The 19347-nt window shown below is 39.5% G+C and overlaps 2 protein-coding genes across 4 annotated transcripts in view; one reads left to right on the forward strand and one right to left on the reverse strand.

Annotated features, from left to right (window-relative positions):
• emid1 (EMI domain containing 1) overlaps nt 1-15718 on the forward strand; it is a 72837-nt gene extending 57119 nt beyond the window's left edge. Inside the window, exons 11-16 of one of the 2 annotated variants that reach the window (XM_053480910.1) lie at nt 5050-5102; nt 5260-5322; nt 5422-5466; nt 5855-5899; nt 11396-11480; nt 12935-15718. In XM_053480910.1, the coding sequence (XP_053336885.1) occupies nt 5050-5102; nt 5260-5322; nt 5422-5466; nt 5855-5899; nt 11396-11480; nt 12935-13071 (428 nt within the window). In that variant the 3' untranslated portion in view covers nt 13072-15718. Of the gene's footprint in view, nt 1-5049; nt 5103-5259; nt 5323-5421; nt 5467-5854; nt 5900-11395; nt 11481-11641; nt 11733-12934 lie in introns of both variants that reach the window. The other variant, XM_053480909.1, reaches the window with a different exon arrangement.
• A 631-nt stretch (nt 15719-16349) lies between these two features.
• On the reverse strand, nt 16350-19294 carry rhbdd3 (rhomboid domain containing 3). Of its 2 annotated transcripts, none has more exons than XM_053480912.1 (5): nt 18854-19294; nt 17586-17969; nt 17381-17504; nt 16879-17118; nt 16350-16641 (listed from the first exon to the last, which is right to left on the reverse strand). In XM_053480912.1, the coding sequence occupies exons 1-5, from the start codon at nt 18885-18887 to the stop codon at nt 16482-16484; spliced, it is 942 nt and encodes a 313-aa protein (XP_053336887.1). In that variant the 5' UTR covers nt 18888-19294; the 3' UTR covers nt 16350-16481. The 2 variants fall into 2 exon arrangements, with proteins under 2 accessions (XP_053336887.1, XP_053336886.1); XM_053480911.1 differs by having other exon boundaries at nt 18743-19291.
• Nucleotides 19295-19347: the final 53 nt, after the last annotated feature.

Below are 19347 nucleotides of genomic sequence, written 5' to 3' on the forward strand. Positions count from 1 at the left end.
TGCCTCGTGCGTGTGTGTGTGTGTGTGTATGTGTGTGTGCATAGTATGCATCATGGAAACACACACACGCACGCATACTAAGCACACACACACACACACACACACACACACACACACATTATACCTTCTAAGGTTTCACTGCGCGCGGTTGCTGAGCCGCGCGTCACGTAGAGGAATCTGTGCCAAGAGCTGAAGCAATACAAATCAAATCAGTCGGTAATTTGTTCTGCTCGGTACCAGCTGCTCGAACCTCACACGACCGTCAGAGTAAATCACATCCAGCCCGGGACCACGATTGCGTTCCGACAGGTTTGGTATTTCTCTGGAACGGAGGATCTGAGGAGAGCCAGATGTTCATGCCCTCGCGAGTGAGGAAGGGCAGCAGATCCGACATTCATAAACTCAAAACACGCGTCTGTAGCCTCCTCGAAGTCACAGCTTCTGAGATAACATTCATTATAAAATCAACTGTTTGTTTTCGGGACTTTAAGCCTCTCAGTGCAGTGAAGCCCCTCAGCTCGTAGAAGGACATTTAAAAATGAGAAACGAGAAAAAAAATGAGAAAATGAGATCTCCTGGAGCTTTGACGTTTGTAGGAAGCTGAGACGAACCTGAACATTTTAACTCATTGGTTTGAAATGTTTTGGAGCATCACATGCAAACTTTTTACCAGGGTGATTAAAATAATAATAATAATAATAATAATAATAATAATAATAATAAAAGTAATACACCTCTTTTTTTGACTGTTTTTAAAGAAAATGTCAAAATTATAATGGAATCTAAGCAAGAACGTTCTTAAGTCTTATAAGCCTTTGACATGAATATACAATGTAAAGCATACTGTACCAATTCACTCGACTAATTCAATTCAATTCAATTTTATTTATATAGCGCTTTTAACAATGGTCATTGTCTCAAAGCAGCTTCACAAAAAAATTAAAGAATTTTTTTTTCTAGAAAAGAAAAGAAAAGAAAATATTTGGAAGTGTGTATGTGTGAGAAAAATGTGTCTAGATAATAATGAAATGAATGAATGATGAATGAAATGTCTCTGATGAGCAAGCCAAGGGTGACGGCGACAGTGGCAAGGAAAAACTCCCTGAGATGGCAATAGGAAGAAACCTTGAGAGGAACCAGACTCAACAGGGAACCCATCCTCATCTGGGTGATAACAGATAGAGATGATATAACATCAAGTGTGTTGTGCAGGTGAAAGTTCAATATATCAGAAGTTGTGTAGATTCAGTTCAGCAGTAGGTGCAGAGGGCAGATGGGGTCAGGATCACTGGAAGCACAGGAGCAGGATGTGTAGCTCCAGCCATCATAAAGCAGAATCTAGCTGGAGCAGGTCCTTCTCAAGATGCCTTAGAAACCTCACAGGGTTGGCCTTTGTCTACTAAAGCTGGCACAATCTCCAGATGCCTCAGGATGGGTAGAAAAATACAGAAAAGATGGAGAGAATTAGCGTAGTTGCTATTTAGGATAGATGTACTGGACTAATTCTCTGTCCCCTTTCCCCACACTGCCATCATGTGGCCAAAGACCGTAACTGTGCCTAAGAAAATTAATCTTACACATTTCTGTCGTCTCTGCGCCTTTATATTGTGAGGGGAACCGGACGCAATTTTGTCTCAGAGCTGTTTTCCACTGTATTGGACTGTGAACTCTTGAAACTCTTAAAAATTATTATTATTCTTCATCAGGGCAGATTTACAGGACAGATGTTTTCTATCATCGGGCTCCCGGACTGAGACCAACTAATTTCTCCCGCACACACACACACACACATACACACACACACACACACACACACACACACACATACAATATACCAGACTTTAGACATTTTCTACATTCACTGACACACTGAAAATATTATATATACTGTAGTTGTAAATATTGGTATCTGGTGCACTGCAGTGTCTATTTTTCATACAATATACATAAGTGACTTTCACGATTGAACCGGAAGTAGAACCGCGGTCCGTTCATATCTGCAGAAATTCGTAACTCGAGTGTTTGTAAGTCGGGGACTACTTGTATTAGCCATCTTTAAATCGCAGTTATCTACTTACATTTTTCTGTAGTGTTTTGGTCAGCCAGTGTGATAAAAACTCTTGTGTGTCTTATCTGTGGCTGCGCTCACGTTACATTACACGCCACATTGTTCAAATCTGATTTTTGCTCAGATCTGATTTGCATGTCATGACGCTTCACATTCATAATTACATGTGGCTTTTTTAACTCTACTGTCGGCACGTCTGTCCTTTGAAATGCCACACATGACGTTCACATTTCGATGCGGTTTTCCTCGCCGCCTCTGGATTAAAACATGTCATATTTGTACGAGCGCTCATTTATTACAATCAACAGATTCAATTTTAGGAAAAAAAGAATCTGCTCAGGGTTTCGCTTTGGAGGACCGCGAGCAGTTAGTCAGCTGTGTGTGTTGAGAAGAAGGAAGAAAGCCAGATGCCCCGCTTTAGCTGTTTAAGCAGCTGTTGCTAGCATTGCAATGAAATCCCCACGCTGCCGATGCTGGCTGATGTCATCATTACGCATGTATAAAAAAAAAGGCAAGAAGTTGCAATCATTCTCATCTACAAAAAGTTGCATTAATTCCTATCTGCCCGTTCTTATTCAAGTCACATGACCACATATAGGATTCGAGTTCAGTTTAATTCTCAAGTCTTCAGCTCCGGGCCTAACAGGGCAGGTTTATATTAATGCGCATGGACTAATATGGTATGGTTTCCATAGTAACAGCCGTGGTGACGGCGCTTTGGGAAAAGCAACATTACATAAGAATTTAAACTTTGTCCTTCATTAATCAATTAAACTTTATAAATGTTGATGAATTGTTGTGTTATTAGTGGAATAATGGACTTGTGCGCTGCGCTGGATCACGCCACCGTCTGCAGTGTTATTCCTCACCCATTCTTGAAAAATTACTAAATCTCAAAAGACTTTTGTTCTTTATTTACTATATTTATATTCCATACTTTATTCCAAAAAGTAGACTTTGATACTTTTTTTATACTCCCAAATAATTACCACATAATCTCAAAATATACATTTTTTTCTCTCAACGTCTTGAGGAATAATTCTGAAAATATCAGAATCCACATGAGTGTTCCTCACCCTGCTGCTTTTTTCAGGGTTTTACAATAGAGCATTTTATTTATAAAAATCAACTTGCAATATTTTGAGGAACACATAGAGATTTTGATATTAAGGTAAAAATGGAATAATGATTTCAAAATGAAATTGCAAAATATAGAAAATATATTACATGGTTAATATCAAGTTTTATTATTATAGGATTTTATTTTTATGCTGTTGTTAATTTATTTCCAAAGATGTGTTTACATTTGATGTTTTCGTTTCATAGATGTCAGTTTTATTATAAAGTGCAATTTTTTTTAAAATCCAAGACGTCCTCTCTGATCTGTACGAATCAGCGTCCAGGTTTTTCTTGTCACTAGCAATTTTCCCTTTACGTTATTTTTTTCAGGAGAAATTAATCTTGACGATTTATCTGATATATAAATATGTTTTAAAATAAAGTTTATATTAATTATGAGAAGTTGAGCCAAGTTTCATAGTAGATAAAAAAGCGATCAGTTAAGCACCGATTAAGACTCTCTCCAGCCGTGCTTCGGTCCCTCAAGGCGCATCCGGCAAAGTTTTATCACCGCTTTAGTCAGGAGAAGAGGATAATAAGTCAGTCATCAGTGTTATTAGTGAATAACGTCACGGTGACCTTGGCGATGGAGACGTAACTCGCCGCTCGCTCGTCTGAGGTCCTGTCTGGTTTAATAAACGTCTGACGGCGTGTTCGCTTTAGATCTTATCTATGTGTTTGCTGTAGTGTGTGTTTCATGGCTTTGAAATGACTTTATGAAATATGTTTGGTGATTTATTATCATGTCTTTATCTCGTAAAGCCCAAACGCTCGCTCCGGGAGAAAATCATGAAGAGGATTCTATTTCATTACGTTTTATTCATTATCTGATTCTTTGGTTCGGCTGAGGGAGAAAAAATATGTTGCAGTGTAGTAACCCTGTATAAAAATCAATAATACAATTATATAAAGCATTTACAGTTATGATTAGTTACAGTTATAATAATAATAATAATACATTTATATCATACAGGTCTTACAGCTATGAAATTGCATTAGATTTTGATACTCAGTTATAAAGTTCAGTAAAATACATTATACAGTACAATATCAAACACAAGCCTGAGTGAAGTGTGTATATACTGTTTATACTCTGGACAACATTCCACAAATGTGGATTCTTTTTTGTTTAGTTTTTTTTTTGTAAACAAACTTAACACATCTCTGATACAAGGCAACATTTAAAACAATTTTCTACATTCAATAATCGTTACCGTATTTTTTAAAGCAAACGCAATAACTTTGGTGAAAAATGTCGATCGCACAAACCCTCCCCCTCCCCATGTGACACTTTTCCTTTCCTCAGGGATCCAATTGATGGTTTTCCTGAAAAAAAAAAATCAAGTTTTTCCGATGGGCAGGGTGACCGTATCACCCCCAACAAATGCCACAGGGTTCGCGTAGGACTCCTGAGCCAACTGGAATGAGCCCTGAGCCCTGACTAAAAAAAAAAAACACACCATTTTTCATTTATGAGGGTCCGTTTGGTACCCGCGCTAAACCACTTTTCTCCCCAGACTCATAGCTCGCTCACTTTTGGTCTGGTATAAAATAAAATAACAAAATGACTATATAAATTTATATATTTTAATTACTTTTAAATAAATTCACTTTTTTTAAAATGTAAACTTTTTAAAGCAAGTACCGAACCTTGTGGTACTCCGTTATAAGATGTCAGAATTTTAAGAAAACTATTAATACATAAAAAAAACTTCACATATTTTTTATGTCTTATTGAATATAATATTTATGTAATAAATAATAAATATAGCATATTCTATAAAGCCTCTTGTGTCACATTTTTACACTACAACCTTAAAATGCTTAGAAAGGTCTGATGTCTCCTGTCTTGCCCCGCGCAGGACCCCCAGGAGCACGAGGACCAGCCGGACCCTCCGGCCCTATCGGACCAAGTGTGAGCAAACACACACCTTCCCACACCACAATAATACACACGCTGAACAGAGGAACTGGAGAGGAACTTTCTTACCTGACCTGAGACCTTGTGTGTGTGTGTGTGTGTGTGTGTGTGTGTGTTGTGGATTAATGTGTGTGTATTATTATTTTTTTAGGGAAAGCCTGGTACTCCAGGTGTACCGGGACCCGCGGGACCAAAGGGAGAGCGAGGAGAGAGAGTGAGTGTGACATCTAAAACATTACGCACATAAACAGCACCTGGTTTTACCTCCATCTCCACCTGCAGTCACCCTAACACCTGACCTCTCACCCTGCAGGGACCTCTGGGGTATCCAGGAGAGAGGGGCTTTAAAGGAGAGCCGGTAAGGCAGCTGCCTCTGTCACCTCCATCACCTCCATTCCCCCATTGCATTCCTCACCTGGATCGACTTCTTTACCTCCACCACCTCAATTAACCTACATCACTTTTCTTTACTCCAACACCTTCCCTACTACCATCATTTCCCTCATCTCCATCACCTTCCTCACCCCCTTACCCGCTATCATCTCCATCACCTCCTCATCTTCCTCACCCACTTCACATGAATAACCTCCTTCATCAAATGTATCATCTTCCTCACCTCCCGCACATTCATCACTTCCATCATTTTCCTCACCTCTCCTACCTCCATCACCTCCATCACCTTCATTAACTCCATCACCTCTGGTCCATCCATTAGAGTTATTAAACAGTACAGTGTTCCTCTACAGGGCGAGCCAGGAGTGAAGGGTGAGCCAGGGGAGAAAGGTCTTCCGGTAAGAGAGTTTGTCTTACACACACATACACACTGACATACACACACTCATTAACCTTTAATCCCAGCAGGAGAGAGCAGCAGTGTCCCCGGGCCATGTGTCATGATGTTGGAATGTTTTTACAGGACGTGTGTCTCTGCTGAAACTTTTGCTTTTTTCCATAATCAGATATTTCGCTGTTTGTCCCCACACCGCTGATGTTGTTTATGTTGATCCCGCCTCCAGCCCTGTTCACAGTGACGGATGTTAACATCACGCTTCATCCCTCAGTGCACTTTCTGTCTCAGTGTATCTCAGCATTCACGGAGAAATACCGATAAAAGCAGGATGAAGTGTATTTCAGACGGAATTTGCACTGACTGGATGCTGCCTCACTCTCGCTCACTTCCTGTATGTTGTGATGTTGTGACGGTCACATGGGGGGTGAATATGATGTTGGCACCGAGTTGCCCGAGTACACTGATCTCACAGACGAAGACACCTGATTTCTTTCTCTTGTAAAGTGGGCGGAGCTAATCATGGCGATGCCTCGCTTTGTCCGATCACAATCCTACCTTTATATTTTAGCAACACTGATTGAATAAGTGATGCAGCAAACAAAAGTTCAACCTACAGAGTAGAATCTAATCTCACCCAGCAAGGCAAATCACGCACAACAAATTAAATCTAAACCAGTTTATGACATCTAATATCTAGTCTAACAAACAGTAGTACCAAATTTTATTCTAAACTGGCTAATGAAAATGAATCTAACCTAGAAAGTGATGTCTAATCTAACTATTTAAGAATAAGGAATCCTAATGAGTGAAATGTTACCCAAATCAGCGACATTTGACCTAACTTAGTTCGTGAAATCCAGTCTTACCTGGGGAATCAAAGCTAATTTAGCCTAGAAAGTGACAGCAAATCTCTCCGAGCAAGACAAATTAGGCTCTGTGGGGAAACTCAAATTAAATTTAATCTTAAGTGGCTAATTAAAACTACCCTTAGTGAATTAAACTAGCAAGATACATTTGATCTAATTTATTGAATACAATCTAATCTGTTTTAGCAACATAAATTATAATCTGAATTAGCTAAATTACCAAATATAAACTTAGCAAAAGTAATTATGCCCAATAGGAAATTTAAAACAATTAAGTAAAATCCAATCTAACCCAGATAATGAAATGTAATGGACCTGAGCAAAAAGATGTAATCTAACATAGCGAGTGAAATCCAATCTAACCTACTATTGAATTTCAATCTAAGTAAACAAATGAAAACCAATTTAACCCAGAAAGTAATACCTAATCTGACTCTGCAAGATAATTTAAGTCTAATGAGTGAAATATAATCCAAACTAGCATAAAAATCAGTTTGAAACGTAATGCATAAAATCCAATTTAACATAACAAATGGAAGATAATCTAACTTGTGAAATCAGCCCTTATGGGGAAAGTGTACTTTAAACTAATCAATAAAATTTAATCTTAAGTAGCAAATTAAATCTATTAAAAACTAATGAGAGCCTTTTAATTTACCCAAATCATTAAAATCTAATCTAACCTAGCAAGATAATCGTACTTTTTAATTTTAATATAAAACTAGCAAATAAGAACTAATTTAACCTCAAACGTTATATCTAATATAAATTGACAAGAGAAATTAAGCCTAATGAGTGGCATGTAACCCAAACTGGTGAAAATCTGTTCGAAAATTAGTGAGTGAACCCAATAAAATAGCAAATCAAATCTAATCTAGTGGGCAAAATGTTATCTAACCTAGCGAGTAATATTATCCTATACTAATTCTAACCTAGAGAGTAAAGATTAGAGTTTAAGAGTCTTGGGCAGTGTGGTATATATCAGGCCACGCCCAGTAGGACAGTCTCAGGTGGGTCTGATCTCTGGCTCACCCGCTGTTTGAGCATTTTGATGATGACATTCTACTGGATCAGTGTACACGGGCAGCCGTTACCTCTCAGACTGTGTGCTGTTTTTCTTTGTTTGTTGTTGTTTGTGTTGGTGGCGGGGTGCTGTCTAACTGAGTGTTCACCGTCTGATCCTCCTACTCCCACCTACACGCCAAGAGCTCACACTCACCGTCTAAGCCTTCAGTCTCGGCATACACACAACAAACACAACGTGAAATCATAATGAAATTAAATCATTGAAATGACAAACATCAAATAATAAATTCTCTTTTTGATGTAGATTAAAGGAGCGCTCCGGAATTTACAAACACTTGTTTACTCTAAGTTAGATCTTAGACATGCATGAGACAAAGTCTAGTGAGTATAATAAAGGCCTAGTGAGTAAAATCTAATCTAATCTAATCTAATAAAATAAAAGGCAAGTGATATATTTGGTATACACTTTCAACGAAAATATTATTTTATCTTGAAAGAGAAATCTTATATAACCTAGAAATAAATAATAAAATCAAACCTAGCGAGTGAAAGCTAATAAAACCTAGCTAGTAAAATCTAATCTAATTTAAAGAAACAAATTTAATTTAATGTACAATGAAAAATCAAACCTATCTACTAAAAAAATCAGTAGAAAGTGAAAGCTAATCAAACCAGATTTGTGAAATCTAATCCAACATAGAAAGTGAAATCTAGTCAAAATCCAATCTAATCTAGATAGTATCTAAACTAACCTAGGAAGCAGATGCTAAATTAGTTTGTAAATCTAATCTAATGTAGCAAGTGAAGTTTAGTCAAAATCTAAATGAATGTAGCAAGTAGATTCTAAATTAGTGTGTGAAATCTAATCTAGCGTATCAGGTGAAATCTCGTCAAAAGCTAGTCTAATCTAGACAGAATCTAATCTAACCAAGCAAACACATTTTACATTACTGTTTGAAATCTAATCTAATCCATTTTAATCTGTTGAGTAAAATTTATTATGAAGTCTCATTTAATCTATTAAGTGAAATCTAATCTGACTTGCTGAGTAAAATCTGTTCCAAGCTAACAAAAGCTAACGTAGCAAGTGAAAGCTAATTGTGCATACTACTGACAGATTGGATAGAAACAAGTTTTAAAATTCTGGAGTATTCCTTTAATGTTTTGATGTCAGTCCAAAACCAAATGTGTGTGTGTGTGTGTGTGTGTGTGTGTGTGTGTGTTGTGTGTATCCCAGATGTCTATGTGCTTTGGCGATTACAGGTAATGGCAGTGTATGATGGATCAGCACTGCTGTATCGGGGTTTGGGTGATAGTTTGGGGGGTTGGGTTTTTTTATATGGGGGTTGCGTGAGTGAATACCCTGTTACCCACAATGCATTGCTGCTGCATGGCCCCATCTCATTATGCTGCTTGTGTACTTCCTGTCTGCCTGCTGCTCTCATGTCTGACTCTCCGAGCTCCACTTTAACAGCCACAGAGGATTTCCGCTTAAACAAATGACCTGTCCGTTCGGTTAACTCCTCCACTCCATCACCGCCGACATCGTCACGGCTTTCTTTACTCCGCGGTCTCTTAGCAGCCCGCGTTTCGGAGGTGATTATTTTGGACCCGGTCCCGGTTTGTAATACGACGCCGGGAGATACTGAAACACACAGACCCGGCATTAATCATAATACACCGATGATTTACGGGCCTTAATTTGCAACATCCCTCTCGCTTCAGGAGATGTACACATCATTTATTTCTACACACACACACACACACACACACACACTATTCCCTCTGTATCAATCCATTGTTTTCCCACTGATTTCCGAGCCCTAGCCAGGAGTGATAAGAAACCCTTTCATTACAGCAGAACTATTTTATTTGGCTTGTGTGATCCTCCTCTTTTCCCTCACATGCACTAATTTGTACATAACCCTGCGCTAGGTTCACGACCGAGTCATTAATAATCTCCTCGAACGCGTGACGCTCGTAGTTTCACGTCCCGCAAAATATTTGTTGACCTCCGTAACCAGAGCCGTGGAAATCTTACAGATGGTCCAGTCTGGAGTTACGCTACGAGCTAATAGCGGCCTGTCTGTACGCTTGCACTGTCTAGGAAATATGTGTATCTCGAGGATTATTAAGAATATGAATTAGTGAAGATTGCACTTAGAGTGCAAAAGTCCTTTACACTCCCCATGTTCTTATATCATTCATCAAGAACTTACACAATGTTCATTTAGAGGAACTCATAGATAAGAAAGAAGGAGAAAAGCTTCACGTCATTCTCCATTTAATAAGGGATTAAACATAGTAAATGATTGCAGTGGGATTTTCAGGACTTAAAAATTAAAAACAGGAGGAAAAACATTGAAACCACTTTAAATTTTATTGACTACCAGTGTTCTGTTTTACTGGTTAACTAAACCTAAACTAGAACAACAACTTAAATTCATAAAATGTGACTATAACTACAACTAAATTCAAATCATTCATCAGGATTAATGCTGCAGATATCTCACCGTCTGAGTCTCTGGTCTCTGCACACACACACACACACACACACGCACACACACGACAAACACAACACAAAAGTAAAACCCTATTAAGTGACAGACGATCTAATCTACAAATTAAAATTAAATGCCCGAGAATTAAATCTAATCTAATATACAGAACAAAATACGAACCTAGCAAGTGAAGTCTAATCTAATAAACTGTAAAAGAAAAATCTTTTAAGTGAAGTCTAATCTAATCTAATCTTATATACAGTGTAAAATAAAAAAAAAACTAGCAAGAGAAGCCTGGTCTAATCTACAGTGTAAAATAAAACTGTATAAAGTTAGCAAGTAAAGTCTAATCTACAGTGTAACAAAAAAGACTAGCAAGTGAAGTCTAATCTGGTCTAATCTACAGTGCAAAAAAAAACTAGCAAGTCTAATCTAACCCACAGAGTAAAATAAACTACAGAGGAAAAACTACACAACTGAAGAATAACGTTTAAATTGGACAACAAGTTCATAGTGTTGAACATACAGTGGTGTTAAACAACATTAAACAGTGTTATGTCTCAGTGTGGTTTTTTTATTTGAATTTTTTTATAAAAGGTTTTTAACGTATAGCGATTTTTAGCAATTGCAATTAAAATACAAGTGACAGTTCCCGCGCTTTTCCCAAACTGCCCCGTCCACATATGTGTGTGTGTGTGTGTGTGTGTGTGTGGCTCATTTAAGGGCCAGAAAAATAAAAGCCAATAAGCGGAAGAGACTTGTCCTTTAAACCTACAAACTTTACTTTGTTTTATAAAGAACACTGTATTTGATGTTGTATGTTGGTTGACTGCATGAAGGTGTCTCTGGCCTCTCACCTGCATGCTTGTGTGTCTGTTTGTTTTTTTAACCTTACAGCATGGCCTACAGAAGAAAAACCAAAAACGAACTAAAATAAAGACTAAGTGTTTAATTATTATTATTTAATGTCTTGAATCATACAGTATGTTTAACCCATTTAACTTCTAATATTAAATAACTTACTGTAACAACTTGCTCCGTGCACTGCAAGCGCTTGGTTTGGCTTTTGCTCCCGTAACTTGACGGCTGTATCTGTCTCCACAGGGGGACGGCATACACCAAATCCGTGAGGCCCTGAAGATCTTAGCCGAGAGGGTTTTAATTCTCGAGACTATGATCGGTATCCACGGTGAGTAGGCAGGTCAAAAGAGGTCAGGGGCAGAGGGGGGGACTCAGGGGGTCAGATTACTCTAGATCGAGGAGACGGACTCACTCAGAGAACAGAGCCCCGCCCCCAGCAGCACCATGGTAACCTGGTGCAGGACCCTCATTGCTCTTGATCTTTGGTAGGACGTTAGTTTGAAGATGTTGCAGGACTTGCAGGCTGACCTGGAGCTGCTGGCTCGCAGGGTGCAGCTGCTGGAGGCGATCATCTGGCCAGGTAAAGATCTGCAGTCTGAATATGTGCTGCCCTCTGCTGGACTGGTTAGTTAGTGCCCATGTTGCAGTCATGTTGAATATTAAAGCCTAACATGCAGCTGTAGGTTATATATGAGCTACAAGAAGGTGCTGGTCCTGATACAGAAGTGTGGACTCTTTCTCTCTTTTTAAAAACTATATAAGACTACACTATATGCGACTAAGTTTAAGATCACACAGTGCTGGAGGTAAGTAACTTGACAGTGACACGTTGAGATTCTCAAACACGGATTTTCAACCCAGTCTTGGTGAAGCCCCTAGATGTAGATCAGACCTGGTAGTAACATCCGTCCCAGGAGACCTGATCACAAGAGTGGAGAAAGGCAAATGCACATTCTCAAACCAATATACTGTTAGTTATTACAAATACAGCAAGTCCCCTACATATGAACATTCTAGTTATTCATTTTTAAAGACAGTGAAAGTTAGATAATGTGTCCAGCGTGCATTGTCACGTGCAGACACGATTCTTAAGAACAAGTACGAGATCATGAAACATGTCAGTTTTATACTGTGTACAGCCGATTGTGTTAGTATCCTAGTACCTGGACAATGTTGGTTAGACTTATGAACAAATGGGACTTGCAGACAAGCTCTCTGAACGGAACGTGTTTGTATGTAGGGGACTTACTGTAATTACACCACAACACTGTTAAATTCTGATTGCTGATTGATCAGAAAGTCTTGATTCACTTAATATAGCTGCAAGGTAGTTTACTGTAAGGCGGTGTTTACTTGTGTCACATGTACGTAAGGAGTCTCCAGTGTCAGTCAGCGCTTTGTAACAGTCGGAGGATTTTCAGGACAGAGGAGTTCACACTTGTTTGCAGTATTTTTTGTTTTAGTAATGTAAAGGGGGGAAAAAAACGAAGCTGGTGACGGAACGTGTGCAAATCAAATCATTGATAATGTTGGAAGAGAAAAAAGTCAGAGAAGCAGATCCTGAAAAGCTTGTTTCCATTTCAGTTTAATTTCGCACACGATTTAGGATTTACCGCCTGCATGTAGACAGTCATGAAGACGTCACTGTCCAGCGATCCTCGTCCTGCACTGGATGTCATTTTTGCTAGAACGCCAGTTCAGAGGGTTCTCTTGAGTCCGGTTGTTTTCTTCCACCTGATGTTGTTTGGACCCTGAACTCAGACCTGTTTTTTTCTCGCACAGAACCTGACGGAGGATCCGGAGACGGCCCGTTCAGCACTCCGTCTACGGAATACTTCCGGAACAAGCGGGCCGGCGTCCTGCCCTTACGGGTCAAAGCGTCGTCCCTCACCGAGTCTAAAATCCGAGGGAAGTCCTAAAGGGTCAAACTCTCGCCCCAGCTTGGACTGGCAAACCCTCGCACGTCCCTGTAACACGTACCGTCCTACAGATCCGCTCACTAACTCTGGAACATCCCACTGAATAAGGAAGGGGGGGGGGGGGGAATGACACCACCTCAGGGAAAGAACCAAGTGGTGCTGTAGACCTTCACCATCGCAACTAGAAATCAGTCTTTAACTTCACTTCAACACAAGAGAGAAACGTTTATACGATTCGGGGCAATAAAGGGACGATACAAGCTGGTACACGTGACGGAGAAGAACATCAGGTTATTATTCGCTGAAGTCACTCTATATATATATAAATATATTTTAACAGACCCCTTAGGGAAGCTAGGAAATGTATCGTATGTAGAAAAACACGTATTAACTATTCATTTTTCAAACATTTAAGCAATAAATAAATGGCTGTAGTTATCCTCCCTAGCATTAAATGCACTATTTTAGATGTTGTTTTGTTTTTTTATCTAGAGAAGTAAGAATGAAATACAGTAGATCCCGCGCAGACGTCCCGGGTGCTTGACATTGTGTAATCTTTTATCTATTTATTTGCAGTTTAATTTGGAAACTATTACTACATTGTCGTGCCGAATTCCTCTCCGTGTTTAGAGCTGTGAAGAATTAACACTGAGTGCACACGCCATCGATTCAGCCCAGGTCTGTTAGGAAGTTTAACAATCAATTCACATCCAAAGTAGATAAAAGGTCTAAATCGTTTTTATTTGTTATTCTTATTATTAACTGATGTCTTTTGAAGACGGAGCTGAAAATATGAAGTTTTAAAACCCTTGATTTGTCCCTTATCTTCACTGCTACCTGCCTGAAACACTGATTCAACAACTAAAATAAACCAGACAACAAACTCTCAGTTATTTAACCCTAAACGTGCTGCAGACCCGTATTAACCTCTGCTTACTGTAAATTTGTTTCTCTTATATTTTAAAAGTGATACATTTTTATTCATGATCTAAAAACTACAAAAAGAATTCATTTCACTCATCTCTACAGAACGTCTTTGCTTTTTAAAATAAACAAATAAAGCATAACCATCTATGAGTATTAATATAAATATTTATTTTTTATTTTTATTTTTTACACTGTCTAATAAATGTCACGTTCTTCGTAATATAAACTTGTATGTATAATCCAAAACATGTCAGAATAAATAATGAGTCCACCTTTCAGTAAGCAGAACCCACTGTACATACTGTATGTGTGGAAGCATTTAGCATAAAGCCATCAGCAGGTCTCAGGGTTAACTTACAGTAGAATAAGGTTTCAGGATTGGGTGCAGTTTGAATCAGAAATCCTTCCAGGTTTAAAACTGTCTCCAAAGCAGAACTAATAAATAATGTTTAGGCTGAAAACAGCAGTAAATTTGGCCCGTGAACGTTTTATGAGATGCTAATTTGTGTTTGTTTCTCGCGGTCACGGCTCTGAGGAGCTCGGAGTCTGTGTTTTTTGTAATCGGATGAAGAGAAAAGAAACACGTAGGCAGTAAATCCTGGGAAACACTCAGGTGGGACTTGAATCCGGGACATTTAATGGAATATCTGGAAATTATTCCACTCGTCTTTGCACATTCAGCAACAACAACAACAAAAAAGAAGGAAAGAAAGAGAGAAATCTGGGCTGAAATGATGTACTGTGCACTCAGCATACATCCCCTGGGGAAATGCAGTACTGTACAAAAGTTTTGGCCCCCTCATTCCTTCATATCTTGCTTCCAAAGCTCCAGACTTTCATTCATGTTTAATGTATTTCTGAGGAACCGTTCTCCAGGCCTCCTGAAGGCTCTCGTGTTCGCTCCACTCCCTGTATCTATCTTAAGTCCTGACGCAGTGAGAAACCGGTGACGCAGGTGATGACAGATGATCAGGTGCTGGTTAGTAACTGCTGATGCTGAGTGTTTGGAACAGACGAGAGGGGAAACGAGGTCGCTGCTGAGGTTCTTTCATAAACAACCAGTTTGTAAAGTGTGTCTTTCGGCACTTTGCAGCCTGTCGCAGTAAAACATGTTTGTTCTAATTATTTTACATCATTAAATTGTGCTTAATATGAAGAAATGAGGGGGGTCAAGACTTTTGCACAGTACTGTTTGTAACACTAACTAAAAACTGAAACATTTACAAGCTAAAATGTTCTTTTAAACGTCAAAGATACTTACAGGGCATTTGTCTTCAGCCGTCCTTCAGGAGGAACCTCGGAAGGTTCTGCGTAATAAACCCGCGAGCGCGTAAAGAACCGCTGAAGACGTCTTTCTCCTTTATAGAGTCTCGAACACTCGTTCAGGTGCTTCACTGCAGACGGTCTGATCTGTTTAAAGGCTGATTAATGACAGGATTGAGAAATTAACTTGAATCTTTTTTTATTATTATTATTCTTTTTTTTTTATTTCTTTACCTTTTTCATAAACATCTCTATCTAAATGTTAATTATTTAAGAAATGATTATTAGTTGATGTTTCTGTGATGTTTTTGTACGACACGTCGTGTCACGTCGGCTTTTCATCCCTCGTTTTACAGCTTCTCAAAACTTTCGCTCGGATTCTTCGTCTTGTGTTTGCATCAGTGTTAAAGACAATAAAGTGTTTCGTGCATTTCTTTTCTTTTATAAATCTTGTGTGTGTGTGTGTGTGTGTGTTATTACTTTCTGTGTAAGACAACCTGAAATCAAAATCTTATGAAATTCATCACTTATGATTCCTGATCTGTTCAGTCATACATCATTGTCTTTTACATAAAATAAAATAAAAATCTGTAATTATTAAAATAATAATAATTTAACTCACCGCTATACAGCTACGTAGCTCAAAAAAATGAAACCAACCATGAATATTAATAATATTTTATTTTATTTTATTCTCACACACAGACTTCAACCCGGTCCAGTAAAAACACCATGTTACAAAATAAACATAATTAAATTATAAAGTATGTTATAATAATAATAATAATAATAATGTGTTGCATTTTTCTTTTTTTTTAAAACAGGAAATAAACTGTATGATGAAAAAAGTGACAAAAATAAATAAATCCATCACTATACCATTCAGTTCATACATTTAATATTTTATAATAAGAATTAAATTAATGTTTTAAGATTTTATTTTTAATGTTCAGAAGGGATTTATTGCAGAATTTTCTGTATTTATTTCTATTATAATACATTTTGATCTTTTTGCTGTAACTTTGAAAAGAGGGGGAAGGGCGGGGGGAGTTCTTCCCTTTTACCTCACACACACACACACACACACACACACACTTTAAAGAACTGTAAATAACACCTGGGTTTTTTTTAGAAAACCGCTTGCATTAATACATTTGTGATTTTGTTCCTGTTTGTATTATGGGATGGCGTCCTCACCGTGGCCCCTGAGCGTGCGCGGGTCACGAGCTCGGCGCCTTCCTGCCTTTAGAGACGACCACGGCGTCCTCGCCGACCTGGTCCTCGATCAGCAGAGAGATCGCTCCGTCCAGGTGCGGAGACGCGGCCAGAGCCACCACGGCTTTCTCCATCGGGAAGCCCATCTTCTCCAGCTGCTGCAGCCTGATCAGAGTAATCATCAGAATAATCATCAGAATAATCATCAGAATAATCATCTTAATAATCATCATAATAAATACAACAATCATCAGAATAAACACAACAATCAGAATAATCATCAGAATAATCATCTTAATAAACACAACAATCATAATCATTTCTGTATCATCATCACCCAAATAATTTCCAGCTTTTAGACCTTTAATTAGAGGCGGGGCCTAAACTGCAATCGTCACACACCTCAGTGAAGAAACGGAGGATTTCTGGACTTCCACTTTCTCCGGCGTGCCTTCAGGTGCGTCCCTCAGCGAGGACAGGATCCCAGCTCTCAGCAGCTCCTCCTCTAATATCTGCTCGTCCGTCACCATAACAGGTTCCAGCTGCCACTCGGGTGTGGTGTGTGTCCACGCTCGTGTGTGTGTGTGATCCTCCAGCTGGGACCTGCTGGCCGATGCAGCGTGTCCAGTGTGAGGGACAGATCTGAAAAAAAAAAATAAGACAGAGATGACATCACCTTGTGTCACGGTACGGTACGGTTTGGTACGGTAGCTAATCTAAATCCAGAACTATCTGCACCCTGGAGAATATCTTCACCTCTGGGTTCTAGAACTATTCATCACGCTCAGAAATAAAGGAGCCTACCTGCACCGCTCTCTGATGCCCCATGTGGTGAGTGTACAGAGTGTAAATAGAGCCATGTTTGATTGACAGTGAGGTTTCTCATGTAAAGCCGTGCACTGACCTCTGCGCAGGGCTGATGTAGGTCGGTAGCTGATATTTAGTGGAGATATAAAGCCAGGCTGGCAGGCAGGAGCAGACGCCGAGAGACTCGATCCGCTGCAGGAGCTCGATTAACTCCGTGCTGTCTGAGAAAGAGGTTAAGGACGGTCACTGGGATGTGAACATACACTATATATCGGTTATTAGTTCTAGAGAGTGAAGGATACAGCTGAGCCCCAGGCAGATGGCGTAGAAGTGCAGAAGTCCCGATACGTTTGGAAGGAGGAACAAATCGAGCAGCAAGACGAGCCAAGGCAGGGACCAGGGCGGCAGACAGCGCAGGACTCGTCTCCGTTTGCTCTGGCGACACTGAGCCGCGAACAGAGCCAGCTGGGTGCCCGAGTACCCGCATATCCGACTGGCCTCGTCCCCCGTCACGAAGAGGAAGAGGGCGTAAATGGGGGGCAGGAGCACCGTAGAGACGAGAGACAGGACAAGGAAGACCGCCGTGCCCCATTTCCTCTCCTGACTCGGCCCGAGGTACAGCAGCAGGGCGACGTCATGGAGCAAAGACACAAACTCCTCATGACTCACAGCGTAGAAGATAAAATCTGCAAGAGATGTAATGACCACGCACAGAAATAAAAGAAATCTCAGAACTCGCTCTTTCAATTATATTTTTGTTTCATACATTGTAGGACCAGGAACCAGACTCTCTGTCTGTCTGTCTGTCTGGCATCACACAGAGTTGTCTGGACAGAATTTACTTTATCTTTTGCAGTCCTTAGATCTCTGCCTGCACCATCAGTGAAATCGAAATGTTGAAAAAAGCGACGCTAAATAAAATAATCTACTGTCTCAATGTAAACAAACACCTGCACCAATAGATAATAAGTAGAAAAGATAAACGGGATATTTTTACTGGGATTAGTTCATATTTTCACTTTGGCTGAAATAACAGCGGTATAAGTGGATTTTAATATGTAGCATCAGGATGCTGAGGTTGGAACTGCCAGGCAGGAGGTCTAGAGGAAGACCAGAGAGGAGATTTATGGATGCAGTGAGAGAGGACATGAAGTTAGTTGGTGTGAGAGAAGAGGATGCAGAGGATAGGGTTAGATGGAGGCAGATGATTCGCTGTGGCGACCCCTGAAAGGGAACAGCCCAAAGACGAAGAAGAAGAAGAAGAAGTGAATTTTAACAGAAAGACAGACTGAGAGCCTGAAATAATAATCTCACTGATTACATAAAAGATCAGCAGATTATTTTTAGCTTCAACCTTTTGAAGTGTTTCTACAAACGATTTACCCGCCAACGACGCACACTAACACTGACAACGCAGACATGGAGACACAGGTCTTACATCATGCAGGACAGAGCTTACCATAAACACCTGGGAAGTCGCCTCCTGGCCCTAAACTCAGACTGGCATGAACGCCACAGAGCCAGACTACCAGAGTCAGGGTGAGGATCAGAGCAGTGCCACTACACACACCTGATCTGGAGCCGAACCACAACCATGGCCACATCCTCACACAGCCTGCTGGATCATCTCATCAACATCTGATCAGACATCTCTCTTCAATTCTCTCTTCAATTCTCTCTTCAATTCTCTATCCTATCCACTCAGATACACAAGCACAAACAGGCATCATCAGAAGTCCTACATAGCTTTATAAATATATATTAGACAAAGATTACATTTAAATAACGCACTGATTTACAATCACATGTCATATATAGTAAAATGCTAAAGTTATACAGTTGTACTTCCTATTTGTTTTCATTTTCTCAGCCAATTACTCTGACACAGGCGCTTCCTTATGGGCGAAACCATTCACGCTTATTTAAAACTAAACACGCTCACGCTTCCTGTTTAAAAAATACAATTTACACTAATCTATATAATAACCAAACGTATTCACTAATAATCATAGAGAGATTTATACAGAAAACACAAGCGTTTAAGGTTTATTTGCCCAACCGGAC

Source organism: Clarias gariepinus, chromosome 21, assembly GCF_024256425.1.
Source record: "Clarias gariepinus isolate MV-2021 ecotype Netherlands chromosome 21, CGAR_prim_01v2, whole genome shotgun sequence".
Lineage (NCBI taxonomy): Eukaryota > Metazoa > Chordata > Actinopteri > Siluriformes > Clariidae > Clarias > Clarias gariepinus.

Bases quoted from the DNA above. Each gene is read 5' to 3' on its own strand.
- rhbdd3 (XM_053480911.1), bottom strand. From the start codon at position 18,887: ATGTGGCCATGGTTGTGGTTCGGCTCCAGATCAGGTGTGTGTAGTGGC. The intron at 17,505-17,585 runs GTATCCTTCACT...CCTCTTTCTCAG, and splicing joins CATCTGCCTGGGGCTCAGCT to ACAGCACGGAGTTAATCGAG. The intron at 17,119-17,380 runs GTCAGTGCACGG...TTTTTTTTTCAG, and splicing joins TACATCAGCCCTGCGCAGAG to ATCTGTCCCTCACACTGGAC.